General features: G+C 40.9%; 1 protein-coding gene across 3 annotated transcripts in view; it reads left to right on the top strand.

Moving 5' to 3' along the window:
- piezo1 (piezo type mechanosensitive ion channel component 1 (Er blood group)) overlaps nucleotides 1–25,330 on the top strand; it is a 35,600-nt gene that overhangs the window by 1,503 nt on the left and 8,767 nt on the right. The window contains exons 2-29 of one of the 3 annotated variants that reach the window (XM_072436305.1): nucleotides 8,255–8,350; nucleotides 9,738–9,903; nucleotides 10,092–10,233; nucleotides 11,868–12,120; nucleotides 12,553–12,766; nucleotides 15,078–15,246; nucleotides 15,379–15,483; nucleotides 16,817–16,889; nucleotides 17,020–17,123; nucleotides 17,208–17,287; nucleotides 17,359–17,539; nucleotides 17,829–17,934; nucleotides 18,311–18,492; nucleotides 18,566–18,714; nucleotides 19,086–19,244; nucleotides 19,367–19,458; nucleotides 19,596–19,762; nucleotides 20,348–20,524; nucleotides 22,054–22,179; nucleotides 22,256–22,456; nucleotides 22,531–22,735; nucleotides 22,883–22,987; nucleotides 23,063–23,219; nucleotides 23,298–23,541; nucleotides 23,717–23,813; nucleotides 24,067–24,232; nucleotides 24,301–24,390; nucleotides 24,496–24,578. In XM_072436305.1, the coding sequence (XP_072292406.1) occupies nucleotides 8,255–8,350; nucleotides 9,738–9,903; nucleotides 10,092–10,233; nucleotides 11,868–12,120; nucleotides 12,553–12,766; nucleotides 15,078–15,246; nucleotides 15,379–15,483; nucleotides 16,817–16,889; nucleotides 17,020–17,123; nucleotides 17,208–17,287; nucleotides 17,359–17,539; nucleotides 17,829–17,934; nucleotides 18,311–18,492; nucleotides 18,566–18,714; nucleotides 19,086–19,244; nucleotides 19,367–19,458; nucleotides 19,596–19,762; nucleotides 20,348–20,524; nucleotides 22,054–22,179; nucleotides 22,256–22,456; nucleotides 22,531–22,735; nucleotides 22,883–22,987; nucleotides 23,063–23,219; nucleotides 23,298–23,541; nucleotides 23,717–23,813; nucleotides 24,067–24,232; nucleotides 24,301–24,390; nucleotides 24,496–24,578 (4,089 nt within the window). Of the gene's footprint in view, nucleotides 1–8,254; nucleotides 8,351–9,737; nucleotides 9,904–10,091; nucleotides 10,234–11,867; nucleotides 12,121–12,552; nucleotides 12,767–15,077; nucleotides 15,247–15,375; nucleotides 15,484–16,816; nucleotides 16,890–17,019; nucleotides 17,124–17,207; nucleotides 17,288–17,358; nucleotides 17,540–17,828; nucleotides 17,935–18,310; nucleotides 18,493–18,565; nucleotides 18,715–19,085; nucleotides 19,245–19,366; nucleotides 19,459–19,595; nucleotides 19,763–20,347; nucleotides 20,525–22,053; nucleotides 22,180–22,255; nucleotides 22,457–22,530; nucleotides 22,736–22,882; nucleotides 22,988–23,062; nucleotides 23,220–23,297; nucleotides 23,542–23,716; nucleotides 23,814–24,066; nucleotides 24,233–24,300; nucleotides 24,391–24,495; nucleotides 24,579–25,330 lie in introns of all 3 variants that reach the window. The other 2 variants (XM_072436306.1, XM_072436303.1) reach the window with 2 other exon arrangements.

The following is a 25,330-nucleotide window of genomic DNA, read 5'->3' as shown; positions in this document are numbered from 1 at the left end:
TATTGTCAGTCCAGTCCTTGATTGTTGGTTGGGCTTGTGTCATCCATTTCTTAGTGATGGTCTTTTCCCTGTAGCCAGAAGAAAGTTCTAGAGTTATCCATTTATTGTGTCAATAGCTGGAGTTTTGAGACCCAAAAATAGTATTTCCTAAATGGCGATGTCAACGACAGTGTGCAGCACTTTATTGATCTCAGTCGAATATTTCTGAGTAACAGGACAATCCTACAAAACATGGTAACGGCGTGCCTCCTGGGAACCACAGTTTCTCCAACAGTCAACATTTCCTTGAGAATAGTTGGCAATTTGCATTATGGTATGAAAAAACTAATTTTGTTTACCAATAAAATTGTTGACAAATCATTGTGGCTAACCACACCTAACTATTTGAGGAATTCTGTTTGTATGGTCAGTTTATCCAGAAATCACATTTGGTATGGTCATTTCTGGTCAGAACCAATAAAACCATCTGTGTGGCAGGCAACTTTATGTTCCATCACATAAATTGTAACACCATATATATTGCGCAATGGTTCCAAGTACAAAGAGAACAAGAAGGAGGACCAAGCACAGCCCTGCCTCACTCCTCTTTCCAAAGCCAGTGTGGCTGTCAAATCACCGTTAATTTTAATTCTTGATAATGAACTGTCATAAAGAGCCCCAATATTTATTATTATGAAAGCATCTTCAAATAAATAAGGCCAGCTAACAGAATCAAAAGCTTTTGCAGCATCCAAACAGTTTGTTTAGTTGTTTTTGTATATGGTTCATTCTGTGTAAAGATTGCCTCATGTTGTTTGGGTTTGTCGTTTGTTGGTAAATCCTAACTGACGTCATAGAACTTAGGTACAGAATAATAGGTCTTGGACGCTGGTTCGAAGCCGGTTTGGGAACCAGGGAACAATGTGCGCTGTTGCATCGTGGCTGAAATAAAGGACAACATGTTGATTTAAGGTTCCATTTTTACTTGAACTTTAGTGCAGGTACACGAGGCACATAACGTGTTCTATTAAAACTCTCTGAACAGCATGCACACTGGGACAAAATTGCCCTCTATTGGTGAACTTTCGTATAACTCTTTTACAACTGTGCAATAATATAAGTACATTCACGTTATAAGAGGAGCAGGATAAAGTATACAAATAATGCTTAGCATAGTTAAATTATATATACACGGTCAAGGTTTATTTTCCCGGCTTTTGTTGACAGTTTTAGATATTCGGGGATCCAAGCCTCCGTACATTTGACCACATCTTTCCTGCCAGTGCCCTCTGGAAGCCCGACAATCCTCTGTGACCGCCATTCTCCAAGTCATCTGCATGGTCTGTCAGGACGTGAACATGGTGCAATAGCTCTGCCATGTTAGCTTAGCTGTAGGATGGTGTACTTTTTCAGTTTCTTAGAAATGTTAAAGAAATAAGTGTCCAAGCCCATTATATATCTGCTCCCAGGCAGTAATCTCTCATTTCCTCAGGTGAACTCGTAATATAGATAGATACATCCAACAGATTTAACCGTAGCCCAACAGCCTGTTTAAGCTAAGTAGCCATGATACGGTAAACTCTGAAGTAATGTTTTTAAAGCTTGGTGAGAACTTGGCTGTGAGATATTTGTAGACCCAATGCGGCTCCCCTTACCTCAGTAAGTAGGACCAGCAGAGCTTTGACATACTCCTGCAGTTGTCCAGGTGCTGCCTGCCCTAAATCTACAGAGTTTTAACTCAGTCCAAGCCTTTACCATTTAGGGCTGTATGTTGAAACATAGATCAAGCAGCATAGGTCCATATTAGGAATAATTTTAAAAGTTGAATTTATATGAGGTTTTAAAGTGCCGCCACACATAAATTCAGTCTCAGAAAGGTTATTTTTTACTAGCTATTAGTTATATTGGTAGGAAATCTGAAACTTTACGTAAAAGTACTTTTTCACCAAGAGGCCACATTGTAAACAAAAAATGTTTTTTTGGTGTTGTAAGTACACATCTTCCTTGAGTTGTAGTTGTCACTCAGTGTCCTAAATGTCCTCAAATCTGGATGATAACGTGGTAACTGTTATGATTTATCAACACAGTGTGCAGAAGATATGTGAACCATGACAGGATGCGACCAGCCCAAACTCACCCTGCATTGTTGAGTCAACAGTAGTTCTGAGTCAGAAGGAACTGAGCCATGTGCCAGATGCCACATTGCCACACTCATTCTCAGAAGTAAAAAGCAGTTTAAATAGTGGATATAAAACAACCAGATAAACGTACCTGACGCAGTGAGGCAGAAACACATGTCTGTAAACACACATTGTGTAATAACACCTGTTCCTTTTGACATCTCCATGGAAACAAACATATAACACTACAGATTCAGACTAAGACACATGACACATTCCTTGTTCTTGTTCATTGAGACACTGCTGAAACCGTGGTCATAATTACAATACACATTTGTCCTGGCCCAAGAGCAGCAGCAGCAGTAAATGTTTTGTGGTCAAGCTCTGGTCTGCCCTGTGTGCTGTTTGACTGTGTGATTCTGCTCTGCGCTTTCAGAGCAATAAAGCAGGACTTAAGGCTTTGGTGAGAAATACTGTCGGTGTGTGTAAACTGCTGAATTTCCCGGAGCATTCAGTGTCTCATCTAAAGAAGACCTCTCCTATTCTCCTTCTGAAGGAACACAGTTGGGATAACAGTTAAACAAGTTGAAACCTGCTGCTCTTACAGGAGGATCTCTGGAGCTACAATAAGCTGTCTACGTTCTGTGATTTATACATACATTTGACTGTGTGATGAAATATAAGGACAATTATATGATTGACCAAAGAGTTATTAATATTAAGACACACACACACACACACACGCTCACATGACATCACAACATTTGGTTAATAATATTTGATACCCTTTGGATATTTCACGGCCAAATACAATGTTATCAATAGGAGAGTATGGAAGTATGACATCATCACATTCTAGAATCTGAATACCACCAATGAGATGAGCCAACTTCCAGGCTCTGTCTGAGGAGTTTACAAATCACCTTGATCTAAGAACGTGGCAAAGAGACCAACAGGCCAGTCTGTACAGAAGTGTGCATGTTGTAAGTCTGCAGGGTCAGCTTGATTCTGTTGTGGTCTTATAAATCCCCTTTTATTTTCTCTCTGTTCAGTTCAAATTACATTTTAATTTGGGCGTGTGCATATAGCGAACCCTGTCGATTCATGTGGCTTTACCATTGTATAACATGCCTTCCCTGTGGAGATGAGATGGACTGAGAGGAAGGTGTCTTTGTAAAAATCGCCCCACACGCATGTTTGGGAGTGTGTTTGCAGAAAATAAAATGCAGAATCTTTACATTTAGTGTTAGTGTTGTATTTCTTGTTTCTAACTTGTGTTGAGGATCTAAAAATTGCACACTGGGATTAGGGGTTGATTCCTCGCAGGCATGCTAAATGATAGTATTTTCAACCAGCATGTGACCATAATAGTCACAACCATGAGTTTATTGTAATTATAAACCTGCTTTAGTAGAAGTCAGAGCAGAGTGAAGGAACGTGTGCTCAGGCAAGATATGTGTACACTCTTATCATGGGGCTCACTGTGTGTGTGTGTGTGTGTGTGTGTGTGTGTGTGTGCGTGCGAGTGTTTGTGTGTGTGTGTGTGTGTGTGTGTGCGTGCGAGTGTTTGTGTGTGTGTGTGTGTGTGTGTGCGTGCGAGTGTTTGTGTGTGTGTGTGGGCGTGTGTGTGCGTGCATGCGAGTGTTTGTGTGTGTGTGTGTGCGTGCGAGTGTTTGTGTGTGTGTGTGTGTGTGTGTGCGTGCGAGTGTTTGTGTGTGTGTGTGGGCGTGTGTGTGCGTGCATGCGAGTGTTTGTGTGTGTGTGTGTGCGTGCGAGTGTTTGTGTGTGTGTGTGTGTGTGTGCGTGCGAGTGTTTGTGTGTGTGTGTGTGTTTGGTGTGTGCGTGCGTATGTGTGTGGGTGCATGTGTGTGTGTGTGTGTGTGTGTATGGGTGTGTGTGTGCGTGTGTGTGTATGTGGGTGCGTGTGTGTGTGTGTGGGCGTGTGTGCGAGTGTGTGTGTGTGTGTGTGTGCGTATGTGTGTGGGTGCATGTTTGTGTGTGTGTGTGTGTGTATGGGTGTGTGTGTGTGTGTGTGGGCGTGTGTGCGAGTGTGTGTGCGTGTGTGTGTGTGTGTGTGTGTGTGGGCGTGTGTGTGGGTGTGTGGGTGCGTGTGTGTGGGCGTGTGTGTGTGGGTGCGTGCGAGTGTTTGTGTGTGTGTGTGTGTGTGCGTGCGAGTGTTTGTGTGTGTGTGTGTGTGTGTGCGTGCAAGTGTTTGTGTGTGTGTATGCGTATGTGTGTGGGTGCATGTGTGTGTGTGTATGGGTGTGTGTGTGTGTGTGCGTGTGTGTGTGTGTGCGTGTGTATGTGGGTGCGTGTGTGTGTGTGGGCGTGTGTGCGAGTGTGTGTGTGTGTGTGTGTGCGTATGTGTGTGGGTGCATGTTTGTGTGTGTGTGTGTGTATGGGTGTGTGTGTGTGGGCGTGTGTGCGAGTGTGTGTGCGTGTGTGTGTGCGTGTGTAGGCGTGCGTGTGTGTGTGTGGGCGTGTGTGTGTGGGTGCGTGCGAGTGTGTGGGTGCGTGTGTGGGCGTGCGTGCAAGTGTGTGTGTGGGTGCGTGTGTGTGTGTGGGCGTGCGTGTGTGTGTGTGTGGGCATGGGCGTGTGGGGGGCTGAGCAGAAACTGGGTGGGGACACTCCTCGTGGTCATATCTTTTCAATAACTCATCAGTCGGCTTTTTGATGTCCTTAAAAGAAGTATTGTACACCAGTGTTTGTTTTATAGCGGTTCTCTCACTGGTTCACTTGGACACACCTCTTCTTTTTGCTATAATTATACATAACAGACTACAAGAGCACTATGATTCAGGTAGAATATTAGCCGTTGTTTTTGCTTTAAACATTTAATGTCTGCTGATGAACTGGTGAAGGTCTGCAATCTGTTGGTATATGATCTCTCTCTTCATGTAGGGGCAAAGGAGCCTATACTATGTACAATTTTAGTCTAAAGTGTCTCTGGTGCAACAATGAAGTGCATCCATAATTTGAAATAGATACTGGTTTTGATACCAATGACAATTAAACAAATATTTTGGACATTTTCAACACAAAATAATGGTACATATTGTATTATCAGGTCTGAAATTGATTTTGAGCCAAATATGATATTGTTTATTACTCATTTATTGAATGATAAGTCAATAAAAATGTCCTTGTCTCCAGCACCTATTCTGTTTTTTGTGAATTGTAGAAACACTATCTTCTGAATGTCCTTGAGGCCTGTAGCCAGTCTGCTCCACTCTATGTTAGTGTCTCACTCTTTTTTAAAATATATGTTTTATCATGACATCCCCATCCACATCCCTGCTGTTCTGCTGTTCTGCTGGACCCATTGAAAAACAAAGAAGCCAAAAAAAGAAAAACTAAATAAATATTTGTTGGTCAGGTTTTTTCTATTTCCAATTTCTCCAAGGTCAGTTGAGCTAGACAGGAAAGCTTTTAGTATGTCCTGTTGCTGAAGGAAATAACACAGTAGTAAAATAGTCTTGTGCGGTGATATCACACTAACCTCTACAGACTTTGTTAACATGGACACAGGTTTGAAGTTAATTTGAGATGCTCCGACATGTATTTGCCGAAGTGGCTACAAATCACAGACAATGTATTTACAGTAAATTCAAGGTTGAGTGCATGTTTCTAACCAAGATAAATTATCTACAGTTGTTATTTATGAGTTTGTCTGCCCTCCTAAAGTCAATGAGGCATCTTATGAATATGGTGCACGGGCACAGCAGATGTTTGGGATGAAGAAGCCAGTGTCCGCGTGGAAAACTGTGACCTCAGTTTTCTCAGTTTTCCACTTGACTGCTATTCCACATGAAAAATCTTCCTCAGGGAGCTCTGTCTGCTCTTTGGGCTCCCACATTGTCACGGACTAGCTAAAAAAGCAAAGTGAAACAAAAAAGTGTATTGTTTAAGGGTACACTTTATAACTTTCATGTGGAGAGTTTGCAATCTACTTGTCTCAATGAGATGTTACTGTATTGCCTGGAATGTTCCACAGTAAGGCATTAACTTGTCTATCTCCATTGAGTCAGTCAGATGACGCCAGGCTAAGTTACAGGTCAGATCTGTGGTGAGGTGACCAAGCACAGTAAGAATGCATGTTTTTCAAGGTATTTTGGTGCCTCAAAACACTGATAATTGAATAAACGCATAATAATATATAAGTTCAATGCCAAACTGTGGAACATTCCAGGCAAAACAATGAGAATTCCCTAGAGACAAGCAAGTGGCAGATCCTCCACCAGCAAAACTTGCACAGTACAACTTTAAGCTTATGGTACCAGCAACAATTTAAGCCTAGTGTGTTTATTGGAAGTAAAAAAAAGGGGGCGGCAGTAGCGTTTTCTGATCCGATGGTCGTCAGCAAAAATATATATCATATTTTAAGGATTTAACAATTTTCTTAGAGCCAGATAACAAACAAACGCTTAGCCTTTGAGAGGAAAATAAAGTGGTAGCTTATTATGAAAGTTCACATGTTATTATGATTGGTTTAATCCAGTTGTCTGCACTTTTCATACACATGCTTCACACAAGAAACAAATAAGCAAGAGGTAACAGAAAAAATTGTTTTACCTTTTAATTGTAGAAAAAAACAAAATAAGATAGTAGGAAAATGAAGATATCAACCAGACGATACCATCACCATCACGATATAACAATTCCACCAAAACAGCAGGTTGTCACATGGATGGGATCACAATTTGATTTTTCCCACGGTATTGCCCAGTGACATCAGTATACATACAGCATATATGGTTGTTGAATAAAGCCCTGGGTGCAGGCAGAATAAAGTGTACTGCTCCACTTCCTGTTGTCTCGGTGCAGAGCAGAACTGTGCAGCTGGAGCAGACACACACAGCCCATTATCATCTCTGCTGGAGTTTACTGGTGAAAATCACCTCACACATGCTTTTATTTTCACATCCCAAGGTTGGCACGTTGTTTTAGGCCTACAGCAACTTGTAAAGCACCCTTTTAACAAGTGCCAAACACACACTTTCTGAGCACTTTAGCCAAAATAAAGGTTCATTCTACAATTCACAGGTAATGGTTGAAAGACAAAAGGCAGCGCTTTGGGAACAATAGGGATGGATAGACTAGGTCATTGTTTGGACACATGCAAAGGAAGGTGGATGTTATATTCTTGAAGTTGAAAATATGTTCAGTGGGCAATAATTATCTCAATGAGCCTACTATTTTTGTTTTGAAGGTGTGAAAAATGTACAGTCATAAAAAAACATAACCCATAATAAACCCACAATAAAAAAGTAAATAAATACATTGAATTAAATTAATTACTATTTGTAAACTTTATAACAAGTGGAAATGTTTGCTATTTTGTTATTTATTTTACAGTCCATTCACTTCTTGACCACAAGCAAAACATTATTTACAGGCACATTTCTGGGTGATTGTATGTTTGACATACAATGGGGACAAATCATGTAAAATCGACTTTTATGAGCCTCTAATGTTGGTCTTCCAAAGTTGGATATCTGTATTAGGAGTAGGCAATATTGATACAAATAAATATTTTTTTTAAGTATTCTGATAAAAAAAAAAAAAAAAAATCAGACCATATTATGTCAATCCAACAGAAATGTGTTAAAACACATCTTTAAATGTATTAGTTGATTTTTAGATTTTTTTAAAAATCTGTATTAAATGAATCACAAAAGTTTAGAAATATCACTGTATACCATATGTTTACAACATAACTTTTTTTCATTTTTTATTTTTAATCTGCTCTTTTTGTATCTGTATCTATCTATGTATATTGTGAACTCAATATTAAACATGTTCGTATCTTCAATACAACATTCATGGCATTCGATATGTTCCAGTCCTACCTGTATTGTATTGCTTTTGGGTTTTTAACAGGAAGTCAATAGATCTGTTTGTATTGTTTCAGATAAATATTGTGGTTTACAATGATCATGTAACATATGTAACACTATGTAACATACATAGACCATGTAAAATCATGGTATATGAATGTTGTGTCTTCAATCTATTTTGACCCAAGATTATTTTGACCTAAGGCCCGAAGTCACTGGGATAGGCTTCAGTCACCCGCGACCCCGAAAGGGAACAAGCGGTAGAAAATTGATGGATGGATGGATGGATTATATTTTTGCCGTTTGTGTCGTTGCAGCGTGCCTGTTTCGCTACAATGTCCTGTCGCTGGTTTACTTCCTGTACCTGCTGCTACTGCCATGGTTCCTCTGCCCCAACAAGCACACTATCAAAGGTAGGATCCAGCACAGTCACGTGCTCATACAGGCACTGCAGTGGAGGTATGTAGCATTAAAGCATAGGTCCAATGACAACAGAGTTTTGAGTTGATGGCGTCACACTTTCAGTATGTGCACCCCACAGATGTAGTGTTGAGTTCTGTTAAATAAATTGTACTTGTGATTATTCCTCACACATATACAAACTAAATGTTTCTTCCTTTTGGCTGATGCTATTCTGAAATGACAACTCTGTAAAGTGTGTCATGAAGCAGTGAAACAAAGAGAAAAGCAGGGGGCAGGGGATATTTCCCTTGTGGAAAATCCAGCGCTCTGCCAACACACTTGCACACATGCTAACACTCACACAGGCACATGCACACAGAAGGAAGCACTGGTGTTTTCCCGCTTAACGGAGGCGTCGCCTAACTGGAGATGCTTTTATTCACTGAACCGCTCCAAAGTACTACAGAATATTTGGCTGATTACATCAATTATAAAGAAACATACTCCTAAACCACCATGGGAATACTTTGGGATTGAAAGTCTCATCTGCCATGTTCTTCAGCCTCACTGCAGGAGAAATGTGCCATTGTGACATCACAGAGTGGTGCATTGATTTCTTAAAAAGAGACATATTATTGCAAAAATGCATGAAGGTTGTCCCTCATTATTAGCTTGTTTAGAGATGTGTTTTGATCCATGTTTGAGTAATTCTGTAGGCTTAAGTCACAAAAAGGTCTATTTACACACACCCATATCCCCTGCCACGTGTGCTTACGATTTTTTGTGTACCCCAGCCATTGTTTAAGAATAATAACACTCTTGAGTTCTGCCGTACCGAACAGAAAATCAGTGGACCTGTTTCTGCTATTATGTTGTGTAAGTTTCCAAAGAACAGAATGTTGAATTATGACACAAGTAACATCTTATTACTAAATACAGACAAAAAGCATGTTTCTTTCAATCTTTCAACAAGATGGAGAATTTCTGACACACAAATGGAACATTTTATTTTTTTCAGAAAAAGAACTAGCCTGGACAGCCATTCAAGTTCTCTGCCTATTTAATCTGGTCGTTTGAAAAGAGTTGTTCTTTATATAGATCCTTTTAGTCCTGATCCATGTGTTTACACTAGGCTCAAACAAAGTGGACCAGAGTTTATACAGTTGATTCTACGAAGCTTCAACACTGAAGAATGAAGGTTTGCATTTAAAGACAAGCCACCTACCATCAAACAAGGCTCCCAATTGTATTTGTTAGAACAAGGTTAGAGTGAAAATATAGAGTAGCTATGGTGCCAAGTCATAACTGTGGATGTTCCTCACATGTTGTCCAAATCAAGTGGAATAGGTTAAACAGAAATAAGCAGTTTTGCCCAATTTTATTCTCTCTCGTCCACAGGCCACACGGGGCGTTTCATCTCAACTGTGTTCTGCACGGGCCTCCTCTTTGTCCTGGCACACGTCTGCTTTCAGACAGTGCTGTTCACCTACCCACCTCTGGACACAGCCTTGGGGGACAACTGCTCACAATGGGACACAATCAGTCGCCAGATTGGCGTGTCCAGGTACACATCACCTCTCAATAAGACCCATTACTAACAATTATTGTGATATTGGCATTGTCTATTATACTATTTTCATGCAATTTCATGTTTCAGTCCTTTCCACAGTATGTGTATGCATTGTTGAAATAATACTGCCCAGAGAATTTGGTAGTGACTTGATAACAGCACTGTGCTGTGTGGGTGTGCAGACTGCCCCTGGATGAGCCCTGGACCGTGGCCCGGCTCCTCTGTCCCGACTTGGCTGTGTGCTTGGTCTCCTTGGTAACCAGCATCCTATGCCATCGCCTGGTGAAGAACAGGCGGATGGTGGCAGCTGCTAACATCACATCTGTAAGTCACACATACCTTTCTCAGAGCACAATTGTACCTCATATGGCTAAAATATAGTATATAGTATTGTACAAAAGAAACAAAAGACATTCTACATCTCTCGGAACACATTTTCCTCACTACATTAAATTATGTGGAACTTAAACGTCCCATATCATGCTATTTTTCCTGTTCCGTAGTCTACCCTATCTATATAAGTGTTGTGCAACACCCATAACATAATAATTATAAAATATCACCCATACCTTGGACCCCTCTCACAAACCCCTGTAAATGCAGACGGCTTAGTTTAAGATTTGCCCCCACCCTCGCGAAGAGCAATCTGCCTCCCCCACCCAACCCGTGACGTAGTGTCAGCATGAGCATGCCTTCCCCGCCCACCCCGTGACGTAGCCTAGCGTGGAGATGGTGGGGGTGTAAACGATAATATAATAGATCCATGGTGTAAACAGAGGCTGAGGCGTGCGCCGGAACACAGCGCATGACACAGCGGCACATGTCAGCGGCAGCAGCGTTGTAACAATGTAAATAGCGTTTGAAGAGAACTGTGCCTAAATAGTTGCGGCTCCTCTCGAGGGCGGGGGGAGGGGGGCGTGTTACAGGTACTGCGTTCTTCCTGGAGGATGGGCTGAAACTGCGTTCTGCGTAACTCACCCGGAGTGAGTTATGCAGGGTAGGCCCCATTCGTCTGCTCATCCGAGGAGAAGGATAGAGACTGTTTTCTAGCTAAAGACTGCAGGAATCAATTAAAAAAAAACACATATATGAGGTACCAATAGCACTGTAAGAAAAGTGCTATTGTGTCTGGTTAAGTGGTTAAAAGCTCTGAAAGCTCGATTTAGCATAATATGGGATCTTTAAAGCCCATATGACAGGTTCTCATGTTTTTGTAATTATGATGTTGTTTGGTGAGATAGTCCCTGTTGTGAATAATTATAGTTTTTCAAGTAGCAGTTTGTTAAGAAAAAATTACAATCAAAAGTTGAAATTTACAGGAACTCCTACAACAAAATACCTCCTTCTTTGTCATTCTATAAAAAAAAATACTTACACAACTTACACCTTTTTATGACAGTTTAAACAATAATTTAACCTACTAAAGATGTTATCGGGTGTAACTATTTGTCAAATTATAAATACTGTTGTCCCTTGGGCACGGTCTGGTTGCTAAGTAACATTTTGTGTAATTACCTCCACCTATGTCGTATTTGCTGGCCATGTCAAACAAGGAAATCACATTATAAACTTGACCAAAATTGCCAAATTGGTTTGGCAAAATGTTTGGTAAAATCTTAATTCATGTTCCCTTTGTTTGACTGAAAGTCTAGTCTAATGTATCATATAGACTTTAAAGGAAGCACACAAAATGCTGTTCACCACTTGCTCTTTCACAACTATCTGACCTTGGCTAATAGGGGAATGTGCTGAGAGATTAAAGTTTTCATTTTGGTGACCACTATATTTCACCATAGTTTGTTTGCCAAATATCATCATGCAGGACAGTCAGTGCAGATATTACTCATCTCTGGCCATGTTTTATTTTATTTTGTCACAAGTTTAAACTTAATTTTCTGTTCTGTTATTGGAGGGTAATTTTTTTGACCTCTAAATGTTGGTTTGATATTACGCCTCAGCTGGATCCTCTGACTGACAGTCAATCGGACGTGGAGGACAGTGAAGTGGAGGAGACTGAGGAGGGGCTGTCGGAGGATGAAGATCACCAGGACCGGTCTGTGGCTGAGGACCGGTCTGTGGCTGAGGACCAGGAGGATAAGGTGTCCGCTGGAACCCGAGCTAAGCAGCTGGCTGAGCGTCTCAAATCAACAGCACGTCGAGTGCTTCGGGACCTTGGCCGCATCGTGGCCATCGGACTGCTGGCTCTGGCTGGTACTGCGCCCTCATTCAAAAGCAAATTTGAACTGTCTAGTTTCTAAATTAGGAAGTGGACCTGTTCATTCCACTGTTCATGTGCTGTCGACACGGAAAGTGGGAATGTTAATATGGGTCAGGTGTCCTCCTTAACAACTTTCAACTTTCATTCCGGTGTGAGGCCAAGTGCAGGCTGTCCACATTCAGCCCACACACAGCAGCTCATTCTGTTTATAATTGTTTTGGAGCATTATCTATTTACACACAGAAGCCACAGATGAGAACGAGTCAATCAAATTTCATAAGACAGATGCCATAACAATGTTCAAATTCAGTTACTGTTTTAACTGGTGTAAGGTGGTTAGTGTGTTGCTTTAGTGTGTTATGGACATCATTTAAGTAAACTGCACTGTGTCAATATGCATAAGGACAGGTCTGTGTTTGTTCCAGGAATCACACTGCCCTCAGCCTTCTCAGCCGTCTACTTCCTCCTCTTCATTGGGGTGTGCACATGGTGGGCCTGCCATCTTCCCATCAGCCATTTGGGCTTCAACGCGCTATGTGTGATGGTGGGCTTCTTCACGGCAGGTCACATGGTGTGTCTCTACATGTACCAGAGTTCCCTGTCGCAGGCCGTCTTCCCCCCTGCCAGTCTGTGGGCACGGTATGTTTCACTTATGTTTACACTGAAGGGCAGAGGTCAGGCCACACCTGTAACAACGATGCCAACAGCCCTGGTTGTGCAATATATAAAGTGTTAACAATGTGTATGATGGTTAAGCATAATTCTAGTTCCAATCCATTACAGAGATTTTCAATTCTGTTCTGAATGACAGAGGGCCTCATTCTGCCCCACGAGACCTGGAGCTAAGCCACTCGCTGAATCTACAGTGGCTTTTTCTACATGAATCACAAAACATTACCAATAAATGATAGATCTATTCTTCCTCAACAAGTTAAATTTTGACCTAAATAACTGTGAAACTGCACTTTGCCTTTAGATTACACATTGAGCTCATCTGAGTTTCAGGCATTCTGATCATGCTTTAGGGCTGTGTGCTTTCAAAGGGAGTGTCCTGAAGTTTCACAGAAGTCACATCCACTTTTTTCCCCTTAAGTTTTTTGCCAAACACTGTAAATGTCAAGTCTAACAATCAAGTGTAAAGCTACTGGCTAAAGCCATTTGTGTGGTATTTTAGTAGTATGTCAGTATAGACAAGGTGTCATATATGCTCCAACAGTCCAAAGATAGTGATGACTTTATTTTTATCTTGGGGCCCTAAAAAATATTCCAAAGTATGGTTTAAACTTTCTATTTCCATGGCAATATGCAGGTGATGTTCCACCTCCAGAAATACTGTGCCCTTAAGTTTTACTGTGGGGGAAGGTTAACCTATAGATACAGCTAATGTATTCAAGATATTCTTACTTAGAGAGGCTATTCTAATTTGAAATGCCCATTAAAGTCCCTTTTTCTCCTTCAAAGACTGCATGAGATACGGTAGTGCAAACTTAATGATTATCACAGTTTTTACACAATATTCAGAATGTATATAATTGTGGGAGTGCTCTAAGGAATGTGTTTAAATGTACCTGTGTCACCATTCCCCCATCTCCCAAATTCACATTCATTACCCTGTGGCACAATAATAGAATCACCACATAAGCCACTCAGACTCATCACATCCAGGCCAGTAGGTTGAGTGGCATATGCCCATCATTGCCTCCCGTTTGCCCTCATCAGAGGTCACTGGCTAAAAGCAAAACAGTGAAGGGAGGTGAAGGATTTTTGACTTGTGACTACTGAGTATAGAGTGATTCATGGAGTCTCCTGCATCTACTGTTGGGGGCAAAAATATATTACTATATCACTAGGCAAAGTGGTTGGACAGTATGAAGCGTCTTCAGTAAACCATTTATAAGTAGTAGTCAAGAGGCTGTTTTGATTGTCTTCATAAAATCTCTTTTGTTGTTAGATGGTGCTGTATGAATGTTGTTGCAACATGGCTGAGTCTGTCCAGAACATACTGAATTTCAGTATACTGATTAGTGAGTGATAAGTGATAGCTTGTATTGCTTACCTTTTATTGATTGAACTATTTTTACACTCAGATATGGTTTCTGTAGCTTTTCCAGCTGTTCCACTTCTCTTAAAGTTATCTGAGTTAAGCTCACTCTGGCAGGTCCATCGAGGCAGGGGGTCGACTTGGGGCCGGGGGCCTTTGGGTTAATGCTGAGGTTACATAGCCTGAATAGCTCTGCTGCTGCTTCTAATCCTTGGACTTGGTTCTAATTACCAATGGCCTTTTCAGGCACATAGGAATATGTCAAAAAGGGGTAAATGCAGACTTTAAGTGATCAATGGTCTACTCTAGACAGTGCTGGATCAGATTTGAATTAGTCTGAAGTAGTTGATGGATAGGTCAGCTTAGCGCTGCCAAGAGTTTATGTCAGAGAAAGATGCCTCTGGTGGTCATCCAAAACTGTGAAACAGTATCTGCTGAATATGTGTTTGCCCCATCCAGCAATGTGGAGGAGTGTCCAGAGGGACAAATCTAAGCACTAAACACATAAGACCATTTAAATGTTGTCAGTCTATTTATCCTGTTGGATGCTACAATAAAATCCTCCAACATTCTGACCCAGGGCTCAAGTTAACTATATGCAATTTAATATCCAATAATCTAGTTCAAACAATAATAATACAAAAATGATGGCTTGTAAATGTAAATGTGTCACTTAACATGCAGGCTTTGGAAAGAGGCCGGGGTGTGAGCTAGGCCGGGCTGAAACTGTTTGGGGCAAATTTGAGAATCTTGTATGAAGGGCTACATTATTCACAGCAAGATACTGTACTTAAAAGAAGAATAACTTTATAGTAGCATTTAATTTAACATATCAGAGAATACTCCCGATAGTGTTCATATCAGTGAATGTCTTAAAGTTTATAGACTGATGACTGTGTGTTTGAGCAGACTGTTCGGCTTGAAGGACATCATCATACCTGGAAACTGCTCCTCCCCGTTTTTGCTCAGCCTGAATTCGGACCATGACTGGCCTGTGTATGCCAACCCTGGCGTCCTCTTGCTTCTCTACGTCACTATCACTACAGTGCTCAAGACTGGCTACATCGGTGCATCAAAGGTTTGAGGCACCAAATATTTTCAAATTGAACACACCCTCTGACCCCTTGTTTTGAAAAGAACTGATTAACCTGTGGCGTGAATACAGTAGAAGGATCACTTTGTTTGCTCAGATCCTGTCTGTGTGGAGCAGGGGGAACAGAAAGCGGACGGAGGGGCCGAGTCTCCAGAGGACGAGGAGATGGTGGAGTTCAGAACGTTAACTGGGCCCAGTGATGGCTGTCGAGATGATACTCAGGTACAACATCAGTGCTACTGACCCGGATGATCGTCTCGAGGGAGTGTGTCGCACTTTATATTTTCTTTTCTTTTATAATGCCTCTGTCTTATATTATACCATTAATCAATGCTCAACACACAAGTACTTTTGTCTGTAAGTATTTCAGAATCATATCTACAGTATTAAGCAATGAATATGAAATACCTACAGACAAATGCACTTGTGTGTTGGTATTTCATAATCATATCTGCAGTATTTAGCCATGAGCAGATCTTACACACTATCTTAGAAATGCATAAATATAAACCAGTAGGTGATGTCATTCTACATTCCGCAAGCTTGCACTGTGAGATTCTACGAAATCAAAAGGAGAGAAAAAGACATACATGTTAGATCATGCACTGGCAACTCATCCACTCAGCACACCCTGGGAGAGGCATAAAATAAGATAATCCTTTATTGTCCACACATGGGGGAATTTCATTGATACAACGCAGTAGATACAGAGGAAAAGGACAGATCACATCATGTGGGGTAAAATGGTATCATTGTCTTGACATAATGGTTCAAATGCCACAAAGCGCAATTTGTACAACACAAATTAAAGTGCTTATAGACAATAAAAAAATGCATTCAAATCACAATACGATATAAAACCACAATACAAACAAGAGAAAAGGGAAAGCGAAGATGAATTCAGTTATCAGTCAGCACAGCTAAACATAATCGTTCTGAGTCTGGATATGACCGTAGCTACTTGGCTATATTTACATAGAATGGAGAGCCTTTCTGTGGAGTTTGCATGTTCTTCCTGTGTCTGCATAGGTTTCCCCTACCAATATGACATGTACAATAGGCTCCTCCCCTCTGCCAGGACTGAATCTAAATCTCATTGGGACTTTCCTGGTTAATTAAAGGTCAATTACATGCACACCAGAATCTGATTATTATTTGATTTCTGGACCTAAAGATTATTTAGATGACATTTACTTACTGATAATATCAGATATTGAGTGCACATGTAACTGCAGCCACTGTCCAAGTTGAGAGCTGTCTCACAGCTTCTGGAAGACAGTTCAAGATTTTGGCTGAAACTGAGTTGTTGATTCCCCCTGTTTCACAGGCCATTACAGTAGTCTTAGCTTTCTGGAGTGGAGACAATGCATGGATAAGTCTATCCAAGTCACTTACCTTTGATGTTTGCAATGTTCTTTGTAAAAGGCTGTGGATGTTATTACTCCTATATTTCTAACTTGATGTGTAGGTTTTAGAGAGAGAGAAAGAAAGGCTGAAAAAAAAACTTTCTCTTTGTTGTTGAATGCACTGACTTATTTGCTTGACATTCTTTCAGCTCATGCTATTGTCCCTGAGAAATGAAGGGCCCAAAGAGATAGCGCTGGCCTCAGAGGAGAACACAGAACTAGGTATACTGTCAGGATCACAACACAATATCACCCACTATAGTTGCTATTGCCACTATTACTACTACTGTACATCTGAGAAACACATCTCTAAGCTATAATTTTCATTATGCCTATTATGCATACCTTTTAGGTGCTGAAGCAGCCCCCAGTGGTGGAAAGAGTGAGAGCCCATTCTTCTTGCTGGGGAGGGTGGTGATGCAGCAAAGCTATGTGTGTGCACTCATAGCCATGATGGTAAGAAAAACTGTAAATACTTAAGTTCATAAAAATTATTTAGATCATAAAGAATAAAGAGCATTGTACTTTATGTGTGTTTAGGTGTGGAGCATCACTTACCACAGCTGGCTCACCTTTGTGCTGCTGCTCTGGGCTTGTCTCATCTGGATCTTGAGAGCCAGGTCTAGTATAAGAATGACTTGTGCAGTGTTTGAGTTGACCTGATACGTTAACCTCTTACCTTCTGGTTCAGGCGTCATGCAGCCACCCTGTGCTCCCCGTTCATCCTGCTCTATGGACTGGCCCTGTGCTGTCTGCAGTACGTCTGGGCCATGGAGCTCCAGCCCGAACTGCCCTCCACTGTGGGAAATATGAGCCTGCGGCAGCTGGGTCTGGAGCAGACGCAGTTCCCCTGTCTAAGGCTGGGGGCCCTAGTGAGGACACACAGCACTTTATCTGTCACTGTGATTATGAATGGGACTACCATACTGATACATCATACATCATCATCATAAACTGACCACTGATAAACCTGTACAACAGAATAAGGCAATTTATTAGAAATGGCTTGATTATGACTCTACACAACCCATTTTAACACACATGCATGGTTTATAAATGTATATGTTTATATTTAATGTCATTTTCATGTTCAATGCACACATCACATGTTATTGTAAAAGGTGGACATAACAGACCAGTGTTTCCCTCTGCTCACTCTAGCTCCTGTTCACCCTGACCTTTTGGCTGCTGTTGCGACAGTCAGTGAAGGAAAACTTCAGCCGGAAAAGGAACCTGACAGCCCAACTACAGGAAGTCACCACAGGAGGTTTGAACCTGCACAAACACTCTGTATTATTATTAAAAGAAACACATTCTCTACTGACAATAAAAAACAAGTTCAATGAATATCAAAATAATGATGGATGAATGCCATACTATGGAACATTCTAGGGAAAGCAGTAACAACATGGAGACAAGCAGGGGGAGTATCTTCCACCTGAAAAGTGCAATTTAATCAACATTGTGTGGCACATTCATTCATTCATTTATTTTCTATTAATTTGTGCCCATTAGGGATCACATTTGACTGGAGCCTATCCTAGTGACTATGTACACCCTGGACAAGGGCGAGCTAGTTGCATACTTAAATTAAGAAGGTTTTTCTACAGGTTATGCTAACATTTTCTTTTCATTTCCACTAGAAGAAGGCCCTGGCAATGAGTCAGTGCTGAAAGTCCTGGGGGGCATGGTCATGTGCTGTTATGCCAAATACTGGATCTATGTGTGCGGGGGAATGTTCATCATGGTGTCCTTCGCTGGAAAACTGGTGGGCTACAAGATAGTCTACATGCTGCTGTTTCTGCTCTGCCTTTGTCTCTACCAGGTACAGGTGTTTTGGATGTTTTGTGCCCCTGACCTTAAGTGCACTGTACATTAACTTCCGCCATGCTGCCCAGGTTTACTACTCCCTCTGGAGGCAGCTGCTGAAGATCTTCTGGTGGCTTGTTGTAGCATACACCATGCTGGTGCTGATCGCTATCTACACATATCAGTTTGAAGACTTTCCTGGCTACTGGATGCACTTCACAGGTTTCACAGAGGAACAGTAAGTGTTTAAATTCCCTCTCAAACTGGTCATTGTCCAGGGAATTGGTCACATGTATTATTGTATTGGTTGGTTACAGATTTTAGCACATGGTAATGCAGGATAAATATAATATAATAATTTATTAACCATATCGTGGCAAGACAAACTCACAAATGTGAAACTTCATTTTAACAACCTGTTACAGTAATTTTGCACCACTTTTGTTTTGCCTAAGCTCAAAGCTAAAAACGCTACACTGCATTATATATAGCTTAAACTGAGATCTGTGCTTCTGTAGTTTTTTGTAGTTATACTATTTCTTTATTAATTTCAATTTGCATCAGTTTGATTGACATTTGGCTCACACAGTCTCGTTGTGATTGGTCCAGGCTGGCAGCAGTGGGTTTGGAGACTTTTGCCCTTTCAGAACTCTTCAGTAGCATCCTCATCCCGGGCTTCTTCCTTTTGGCCTGTATTCTTCAGCTGCACTATTTCCACACGCCCTTTATGAGGATCACTGACCTGGAGAACGTCACTCCCAAGCGCAGGTAACTGGCCTGGTCTGGCAACACAATTCATAGCAGAGAACAAAGTGTGGTTATTTTTTTATAGAGAAATTAGAATGTGGTTTGTCACGTGTAAAAATAGGATCTGTATTGTATATTTTCAGAAAAAACAGTGATACAGTTGGGGCCTGTTGCATGGATGAAGGTAGAGGAGGCTTTGAGGAGGACGACGAGAACCTGGAAATTGAGTCTGAAGGTCCCACACTTAAAACATCTATTATCAGTGTTGCTAGAAATACAATATTTAGATATGTGAAGAGAGGAGTACAGTGTCTGAATTGTGGAAGATTTTGATTATATAGATTACATAATTCTGTAATCTCTCTCCTCCAGTGGCTCTGACGCCCAGTAAATGGGGCCTGGTCATGGACAGACTGCTGGTGCTCTCCAGCAAGTTCTCTGATATCCTCACCAAAGTTCAGGGATTTCTGTGGCGCCTTTTGGAGCTGCACATCATCAAAATGGTGGCCTTCTTCTCTGTCTGGGTGTCTCTGGAAGAGGTAAAAGCAATAATCAACATATCACAAGGCATAATACAATGGCTATTAGTTACAGTAAGTACATGCTGCATAGTAATGTAGTTGTAGTATATTTAAAACCTCTGCAGCGGATGTAATTTACCTATGAAAAGATTGCATTACCGTACTATTCACACCCTTATTACTATTCACACCCTTAAAGTAAATGTATGCTTAGTATATTTATGTTTAGGGTTCAAAATCCAACAGTGACCACAAGTCCCTGATGTGTCCATTAAAGTAATACTAACAGAATTTTGAACACAACATTCAAAAACTGTAGTTGCAGCAGGTAGACAATAAGACAAAAAGACAAAGCACTCACTTGTATGTTCAGCATGTAACAGCAAACCTTAAGCACCCAACAGCCAACATGTTTTATTGCTGGATAGGTAAAGAAATACGTTTTTATACCTATTTTTTTTAGCTGTGTAGACCATATTTCTAATACTGACAGAATACGTGGCTATGTTACAAAGGTTGCACACACATAAGCTACTTCTTTCCTGGTTCTCTGTGTGGCCTTGTTTATTAAACCTTGGTTGACCTGTGTGCATGTGTTCCCAGCCATCTGTCATGAACCTTGTGCTTGTGGTGCTCTGGTCCCTGGCCATGCCCTACAGCCGCTTCAGGGCTATGGCCTCCTGTCTGTCCACTGTCTGGGTGTGTGTCATCATCATGTGCAAGATGTTATACCAGCTCAGTGTGGTCAGCCCAGCCGAATACTCCAGCAACTGCAGCCTGGTAAAGCTTCTTATTTATGTCTGTATACATGGAAAGTATAATTAAAATGAATTCCATGTGCTGCCTGGTAGTCAAGCGGTCTAAACAGCAGTAAAATAAAACCTACGGGACAAAAAATCCTTAAAAACTAAAAATAACCCTTAAAAGCCACAATTAGTAATGCTTGTCAAAATGTTTAAATCTAAGGTTTCAATATAAATAGATAGAGGTTCATTCAGATGTTTGAATAAATATTTAAGTTTCCAAAAAATAACCAATAGATGCATAAAAATGCCTTATTTTTATTGTAATCAAAAACATAGTACCTAAAATAAACAATTTCAAAAAGCAGCAGGGAGAAGCAAATACTTTCACTACTACTACGTTATCATAACAAATAGTGCTTCGCTGTACTCTGATTCTAATTCACTGATAAATATTTTTGGGTTTATTTCTTGCCTTGTACATTATTTGTGCAGTCTAGATTGGAAGTTAATAATGTCCTTGAGTTTTAAAATATTTAAAGTAATAAAAAACTGGTATACTATTTGTATATGTGTCGAAAACATATATTGTACCTGTTTTGTTCTTGATCCTATTTTGATAACAGATGCGCTTAATCACTGGAGCATATCAGGATTTTAGACTACCCTCGAACGCTGTTGGTGTCAGGGGGCATTAGAATGGCTCTGGTCATACCTCACTGGGAGATCTTTTTCTGTCGAGCTGGGGGACTCCACCTCTGCCTCAGCTCCTCTGTATTGTGGAGTTCCCCAGGGTTAATTCCTTGGTCTGGTTCTGTTTTCTTTCTATCTTCTGCAATCTGATGCAATATTTAAGAAACATAATATCTTGTATCACTTCTTTGGATTACTGTACAATTTACTTTTCAATTGCTAAAGGAAGGCAAAGGCCCCCTAACACTCCTACTGAACTGTCTGGGCGACATCAAGGCCCAAAACTTGTTTTGCCTTATTGGTAAGAACAGAAATTGTGCTCTTTGGGCCCCACTGATCCCTTCTAGATTTTGGCTTTTTTAAGGATTATGTTCATCCCTCTGCCACCAATCCTGGCATCGCCATGGACAGTGATTTTAAACTCAACAAACAGAAAAACACAGTTGTTAAATCAAGGCTTTTATCATCGTCGGCTTTTATTTAAAGTGAAAGAGTTTTTAACTTTTGAGCAAGTCGCGCACGCTTTTATCTCTTTGTGCCTTGACTGCTGTAACGCACTTTACACTGGCATTTCGCACCATAGACTTGGTCGATTACAGTTAGTCATGAATTATGCTGCATACTTTTTTAACAGGAACCAACAAACATATTAAGCCAATTCTTGCGTCTTTTAACTGGCTTCCTATTAATTAAGATGTATTGTTTGTTTTTCAAGCTTTGAATGTAGTGGCCCCATATTACATCTATTACTTTTTATCATTATTATTCATTATTATTAATATTAGTTTTTTTTGGGAACAGTCTTGTTTATAAAATGTGCTTTATAAATTAAGTGGACGGATGGATATAGTTCTCTTATGTTCTCACTTTTAGCCCTTGGCCAATCAGACCAACCTGTTGGAAGAGGAAATATTGAACTCCACACTGTACAAAGAGCCTGTCGACCCCGCCAGATGGTTTGGGATCAGGAAAGAGACGACTGTTCTGGGCTATAGCAAGGTACTGTGTAATGTTAAAAAAAAATCAAAACTACAGTGTGTAAAGAGAAAATTACTACTTATAACTGTTTTTGCAGAATCATCTGATAGTTTTAATGCTGCTGGTTTTCGAGGCCACTATCTACCGCCACCAGACCCACCATTACCGACAGCTGCAGTGCTCTCCTCCGACCATCCCGGCTCTGTTCCCCACCGCCACGCGCGACACTCTGGACGACGGCCTTATCCCCTGCATCAAGTACCTGCTCAACTACACCTTCTACAAGTTTGGGCTTGAGGTAGACTTTTTACAGTCTTCTGTAATCTGTATTGTTTTGCTCAACTTTACTTATAACACAACTTTTTTTTTTAGATTTGCTTCCTGATGACGGTGAATGTGATTGGCCAGAGGATGAACTTTCTGGTGATCATTCATGGCTGCTGGTTAGTAGCCATCTTGGTGAGACGGCGCCGGGCAGCTATTGCACAGATATGGCCCAGATACTGTCTCTTCCTGTCCATCTTCATGATTTACCAGTACCTATTGTGTGTGGGAATGCCCCCAGCTTTATGCCTGGGTGAGTTGTATTCCGATACCCACCTTTGTATACTTTTAAGTGTCCATGTTACAGAAATTAGACATAATTTCTGATATAAAACCATAAATACATTTTACAAATTGAATCTGCAATGGGCACAGTACACCTTGCGTTGATGTTCCACAGATTATCCCTGGAGATGGAATACTCCTGTGCTCATGAACTCAGCTCTGATCAAATGGATCTACCTGCCGGACTTCTACACCATACCTAACTCAAAGAACCTCATGGGTGGGTCACGGTTGAGTGTGTCTCGTGCAGAATGTTTCGTTGTGTTTGTTGTCTGACAGTGATGTTTCTTCACAGCCGACTTTGTGCTGCTCATGTGTGCGTCGCAGCAGTGGAAGGTCTTTGAGTGTGAGCATGTGGAGGAGTGGATGGTCCTGGCTGGGGAGAACACAGATGATGCAGACCCAATGGAAGGGCGCCTGTTCAACCCATCGCCAAACTTTGTCAACTGCAGGTCCAGCTGTCTACACCAGCTTTTCTCTCTCGCTCACAAATTGTGTCAAAACCTTGACCACATGTATGTGTCTTACAGGAGTTATCTGGACATGGCCAAAGTGCTGGTTTTTCGATACTTCATTTGGTTTGTCCTGGCTGTGGTGTTTGTCACTGGAGCCACCCGAATATCCGCGTTTGGACTGGGTTATCTTCTAGCCTGTTTCTTTTTCCTTCTTTTTGGAACCAAGTTGCTGCTGAAGCCATCACGGACTCGTCTAGTATTGTGGGACTGCCTCATAATTTATAATGTTGCAGTCATTATATCCAAAAATATGCTCTCAGTGAGTACCATTTAAATACTGTGAAAGAGTTGAATTGCAGTTTTGATTGAAATCTAGACTGTTGTAAACATGCCATAGCAGTATAATTGATAGTGTACTGTAAATATCATTGTTTGAAAAATGTATTTTGATAAATGTTCTGCCATTATACTGACAAGTGTTCTGTGTGTGGCAGATTCTGGCCTGTGTGTTCGTCTTTGAGATGCAGAAAGGCTTCTGTTGGGTTATCCAGCTTTTCAGCCTTGTCTGCACAGTTAAAGGCTACTACGACCGTAAGTCCTGCAGTGTGTCACAAACTCACTTATCACTTATGCGCATTGTCCATTACTTGTATTCACTACTCTCAATTAAAAAAAATACAATTGAAATAGTTTTTTTTTTAACACTTTTCTGAGTATTTGGCAAAAGTATTCAAATTGTATGGTGAGATAGTCCCAGTTTTCATAGAAGGGTATTATTTAACTTTTTTTTTCACAAATCAATGCAAAGCAGGAGAATTTAACACTATTACTTTGTTTTGTGTAGCGAATGTGGTGGAGGACCGCAACTGCAGTCTCCCTGTGGAGGAGGCCGGGATCATCTGGGACGGGATCTGTTTTCTGTGCCTTCTCCTGCAACGGAGAGTCTTTCTCAGCTTCTACTTCCTCCATGTAACAGCAGAACTAAAGGCCTCAGCCCGCCAGGCCTCCAGGTAGAACTCCAACACACAACATCATATGTCTGACATGTACAGCTGCTGATGCTTCTGTGTTTCTCCAGAGGATTTGAACTGTTTAAGGCCAGCATCATCAAGAACATCAAACACCACCAGCAACTGGAACAGAAGTCCCTGTCACAGCTCAAGAGATCGTAAGTTAGTCCAGTAAAAAAGTACATAATTTAGCATGATTAATGATGATGCAAAAAAACAAGACTGCACTTCTTTGATTCTTTCTCTCTGGTGTCATCTCGCAGAATGCAGCGTATTCGATCCAAACAGCAAAAGCACAGAGATGGACACAAAACACACACACAACCAGAGGATGCCGAAGCTGAAGGTGCCAAAATTCACACTGAACATGCACGCTCCTGAAGTGCACCTCACCTTCACTACATCAATTGATACGTTTTTCTTTAGCTTTGGTTAGGACTGCAACCACAACAATAGGCCCCCCAGATGTTTTAATCCGGCCCGCCGAACATATTAATTAACCCCTTACTCTTGGACTATTTCTTTATTTATTCCATTTTGTCTACTATTTTATAAAAGGGAACTCTCAAGCTGCTTAATAGGCTGTACATAACAATAAGGCTGTAGCCTGTAACCCCCTGTAATATTGGTCAAATCAATCATTCTGGGAAGCATTAGGGTCGGTTTGCACTCCAAATCCACAAGTATAATGTTTTACTAAAATAAAATGAAAAATGAATATGACTTTTATATGGATTCCGCCTGGACATTTTTGCTTTATTACAAGACCCTCAAACATTTTATTTGTGAATTTATCTTCAGCTTTTAAAGTGAATTGTCATAACCCAAGTCATAATCCATGTTCCTGGTCCTGCTGCTGATGCATGAATATGGACTCAGTCTTTCACCTGCTGCAGATTTGTACAACAGTGTCCACATATAACTATGACTAGGCTGTACAAAGCTATTTATTTCTTATAGTTTTAATAGTTTTATTTTCTACGTTATGTTTGGCCCGCAACCCAGCCTGAGCATCAAAATTCGGACAAAATGAGTTTGACACCCCTGCCTTAGATCATGTGAATTTGCATGTTCCTCATGAGTACTCCTGAGTACAGT

This window comes from Eucyclogobius newberryi, unplaced genomic scaffold (assembly GCF_026437365.1).
Source record: "Eucyclogobius newberryi isolate DKJ021-1_F unplaced genomic scaffold, fEucNew1.0.hap1 SCAF_8, whole genome shotgun sequence".
NCBI classification, from domain to species: domain Eukaryota; kingdom Metazoa; phylum Chordata; class Actinopteri; order Gobiiformes; family Gobiidae; genus Eucyclogobius; species Eucyclogobius newberryi.
This window is presented reverse-complemented; position numbering and strand designations above follow the sequence as displayed.